Source organism: Triticum urartu, chromosome 4 (genome assembly GCF_003073215.2).
Source record: "Triticum urartu cultivar G1812 chromosome 4, Tu2.1, whole genome shotgun sequence".
Taxonomy (NCBI): Eukaryota; Viridiplantae; Streptophyta; class Magnoliopsida; order Poales; family Poaceae; genus Triticum; species Triticum urartu.
The window spans coordinates 558,725,993-558,730,521 of NC_053025.1; the positions used below are offsets into that span (position 1 = coordinate 558,725,993).

The window sequence follows — 4,529 nt, forward strand, 5'->3', positions numbered from 1 at the left end:
AATTGCTAAGTGCACACAGAGAATATATTAGATTAAGGCTAGCCATTAGATTGAGTTTAGAGTGACTAATCAAGCGATAATAATATATCCGTGTACATTTTGTGGGGTGCACTTAGAGAAGATAATGTTTGCTCTTTTATAAATAGTATAGATTAATATAAACATGTACGGATACAGTATGTATCTGTATGTAGTTCATATTATGTATGTAATTGATATTAAAATCTCAATTAAGATTTATATTTAAAAACGGAGCAAGTAGTACGTATTGGGCCACACCGCCGCGGAGTGAACCATTCAGTTCTCTATTCATGTATCTACACAAAGCTGAAGTTTTCAAAAAAAAAAGGACAAAGTTGAGGAACTTACTGCATCCAAGGCCAACCCGTACACCTTCTGTAATCGTTTGGACCCTGCTGTTTGGACTATAGAAGTCATCCAACGTGATACTCTATCGGTCCGCGGCATGGGCCAAACGTAATTACTTTCGCAAACCGAAGACAAAAGTGGGGTAGGTTTTCAAGAGTCCGGACTGCTCTCAATCCCGTTTCTGACCGCCCTGCCCCATCAAAAACCCGTCACCGCCTCTCCCACGCTTTTCTTTCGATGCATGTGTCGCTTACCGCCGCATTCGTGCAATCCTAGAGCAAGCGGAGGCCGGCATTTATGCCGCGATGTGATCGGAGGGAGGGAGGGAGGGCGGCGCTGACCGACGCGACCTCCCGATAGCCGCCGCTTCAATGCTAATGCAGGTTCCCGAGGAACCAACACCGACCACTGCGCCGCACTGAAGCGGCTGATTGGCCCTTCACATGGCCTCACCGAGGCTATTTAAGCCGCGCTCCGGCGCCGTCCACATCGCAGCCTCCTCCTTCGATCCTTCCCGTCCATCACCCTTCACATCTCCGTCGATGGGCAAGTCCTAGGCATCGGCACTGGCAGTCGGTTCTGGGGCGGGATCTGGCGGCTCGTGGAGACGCCACCCTCAAACTCCGGGGTTGTCGTTCTCGTCGGTTGGCAGCGACTCGACGCGGGCGGAGATCGTCATCTCCTCCAGTGACGAGGAGAACCAGCAGTCGCCACCGCCGTAGTCCGCATCGGCGGTGCCAGGTCAGGTCTACGCCCGCATGAACGCGGAGTTCGAGGAGCAGATGTAGTTGATGCTCCATCGCTCCGTCATCTACACCAACGGCCCAGCTCTGCCACCGGGGGTGCTCCTCCCCGTGAAGTCGGAGCCGGCATCCACTCCACGCTCTCCATAGCCGCGGCTCACAAATTGGACGCCGTGTCAAGAAAGAGCGGCTCTCGCCGCCGCCCCGGCGCATCAAGGAGTAGTGGCTCTCGCCACCCCCCTGGCGTGTCATGAAGGAGGAGCGTTGCTCGCCGCCGCCCTGCCCAATGCGTGCGGATGCATTCTGCACTACCTCCTCAGCGACGGCTCCTTGTCGTCGTCCCAGCGCACCATGATGGTGCAGGAGTACGCTGACCGACAACAACGCCGATGGGAAGCCACAACGACACGCGCCGATCCAAGTTCACGGACTCGAAGGTTCCGCCGCCACACATCATGGCGGACCCAAACCTAACGTATGCCTAGGCCCTGGAGCACTTCGTGACGACGTCGAAGACGGCCACGCGCCATCTCCGTCGCCTCGACGGGGAGATGTCCAGGTACAGTGAGGAATGGTCCCTCGTCGAGATTGCCGCAGCTGCCTACGATGACGCCTCCAACGACCGCCACCCTCGCCCCTAGCCCACGTCCTCGGTGGCCGTGGACGCACTGCGCATGAGGCAGGAGGAGGCGGAGCGGATCATCCGCGAGCGTTAGGCGGCCGCCGAGAAGCCCTGCCGCGACATCTCCACCTTCCGTCGTCCCAAGCCCGACGACGACAACTCCGACGCCGGGTCAGGCAACGATGACGGAGGAGGACTCGCTAGCCTACTTCAAAGTGTGCTGCTTCTGATGGTTTCATCCCGACGACCGCGTGCGTGTATGTGAACATCTTTGATTGTAATGTGTTCAAAAACAAGTTTAGGGGAAGGGCTGGAGATGCCCTTAGCATGCCTATTTTAGTTGAAGGTAGGTATTTGATTTAAATGGTTTATCCAGAAAGAAAGGTATCGTATTGCTTCCATCTTGGAATATATACATACATAAATTGATCCGGCACACAGACTATTTTGATCGTTGTCTAGCAAAGCTGGGACAAAAATCTATGTTTTTGATCTGGATGATTAAGGAAAAGTATATTGTAGTATTAAGTTACAGCTCCCACAGTTCACAGCGTGCCGCAGTCGAAATCCGGCATCATGAGGAGCCCCTTGGCGAGCATCCCGGACAGCAGCCTGTCCCGCGCAAACCTCACCACGGCGTGATCGCTCTGCTGCACACGCCCCACCATGTAGGACGCCGCGATCACCTGCGCGCTCCTCCACCGCCGGATCCCGGCGTACCGGCGCAGAGCCGCCTCCACCGACTCCCGTTCCGTCCCGACGATGGCGTCGCCGAGGCACCGCGCGAGGACGACCGCGTCCTCCAGCGCGACGCACGCGCCCTGCGCCAGGTCCGGCGTCGTCGGATGGAGGGCGTCGCCGGCGACGCACACGTTCCCTTTGCTGATGCTCGCGGACAGGAGCGACAGCGGGGGACGGTACCGCAGCGGCGCCACGAGGACGTCGTTCATCTCGCTCCTCTCGACCGCTTCCAGCACCTCGGGAGGAGCCTTGATGCTTCTGAGCTTGGCCAGCACGAACTGCTTCATCTCCGCCGGGTTCTGCTCGGCGTCATCCTTACCGCCCGGAGTAGGAGAAGGAGACCATGTGAAGAACCAGTAGACGTCGGTGTGGTTGCACGGGACCAAGCCCGCGCGGAAGCCCTGGCCGCTGAACTGCAGCATCTTGGGCTCGAAGCCATGGCCGTCGGGGTACTTGGCGTGGCCCCGCGTGGCCCTGCGCCCCGAGTCGGACGGCTTGGCGAGCCCCAGCCATTTCGCCACCACCGAGTTGATCCCATCACAGCCAATCAGTACCTTTGCACGGAGAATGGAGCCGTCGGCGAGATGGAGGATCTTGGCATCGCCGTCGCCGTCGCCGTCTTGGTCGTCGATGGAGACGATCTTGGAGGAGTAGCGGATGGTGCCTGGCGGAAGCTCTTCCTCCAGTGCATGGAGCAGCACGTTACGCTGCACGCACCGGGCTTCATGGGGTCCGCTGCATCGTCAAGGATTAGTCCACGAAGAACAGAGTAGCTCTATTCCACGGCTTGGAACCAAGTCCGCAATTCAGATTAGAGATTATGGATCCGTGTCTTACCATTTTCCTTGCACCCGGAGATCAATCTCTCGCGCCACGTCCCCTGTTGTCGGAGACATGACACACGCCCTACGGAAGGAAAACATCTAACTAATTAAGTCCAACTACAAAAATTGATGGGAAGTCGAGTGATTAGAAGTTGAACCAAGCGCACCCCTGGATCTGCAGGTGTTTACTCCTAATGGTGTCGCCTACCCCAAGGGCATCAAGCGCGCGGAAGGCGTTCGTCCATGCGGCGATCGCGAACCCGGAAGTCCGGAGCACCGGCGACGACTCCAGCACCACGCACCCAACGCCTTTCCTGCGGTTCATCATCCCCATCTGATCAATTCAGGATGCAGAGATGCAGACATATGTATGTATGTACAGGCTGGAGGAGGTGGCTCTGCTTTACCTGTGGAGGCCCAGGGCGACGGCGAGGCCTGCCACGCCGGCGCCTGCGATGACGATGTCCTCGCCGGCGTCCTGCTGCTCCACCATGTTTACCATGGCTTATGGAGTTATGGGGCTGGCTGACTGACTGAAGGATTATGGTTTGCTCGATAGACTTGAGCTGAACAGTGGTGCACTGGGAAGGCGTTGACCGTTGAGCAAATCGAGCATGCCTGGTGAGTGTGTGTATATATATAAATATGTCTGCAGCCTCGATCAGCAAGGGGGAGCCTCGATGAGATGAGATGAGATGAGATGAAATCGGAGAAAGGGTATCCTTTGCTTGAAGAAAAGAAAAAGAAGCAGAGGAGAATGGCGTCACTGCTGATGATGCAGGTTGCATCCAAGCAAGTAAACAAACAAATGGCCCATGCATCTCTTTTTCTTTTGAAGCAAATGGCCCATGCCTTGCCTCGAAACTGAGTGAACATGATCAAGTGTTTGCGTCTGACTGCCCGAGGTGAGCTGGTCAATTTCTTTTCATTTTCCACCGCCGGCCATATAGATACGGGAAGAGGCTAAGCTAAACTTGATAAGTTACAGATTACGGCTCACTTGGTTGGAGAAATTGAGGGATAGGCGCAGTGGGATCGCTGGCTCCCGAGCTCTTAGAGTACTTTATTTTAATTTCAAGCCACTAAAGTAAGTTTTTTTAGTGAACTGAGGATACCTCGGATGGTTAGATTTCTTGTGGGAATTTATTTGGCGTTTGTGATGACTTTGTTAATCTCAAGATGTTGTGCGGCTAAGTATTTCGGAGGTGCTTATAGTGATAGGATGTGTGT

The 4,529-nt window shown here is 55.3% G+C and overlaps 1 protein-coding gene across 1 annotated transcript; it reads right to left on the reverse strand.

Annotated features, from left to right (window-relative positions):
• Positions 1-2,117: 2,117 nt before the first annotated feature.
• Positions 2,118-3,969, reverse strand: LOC125554145 (monooxygenase 2-like). The gene is made up of 4 exons (XM_048717744.1): positions 3,707-3,969; positions 3,467-3,613; positions 3,313-3,381; positions 2,118-3,210 (listed from the first exon to the last, which is right to left on the reverse strand). Exons 1-4 carry the CDS (start codon positions 3,799-3,801, stop codon positions 2,280-2,282), a joined length of 1,242 nt encoding a protein of 413 aa, XP_048573701.1. The 5' UTR covers positions 3,802-3,969; the 3' UTR covers positions 2,118-2,279.
• Positions 3,970-4,529: the final 560 nt, after the last annotated feature.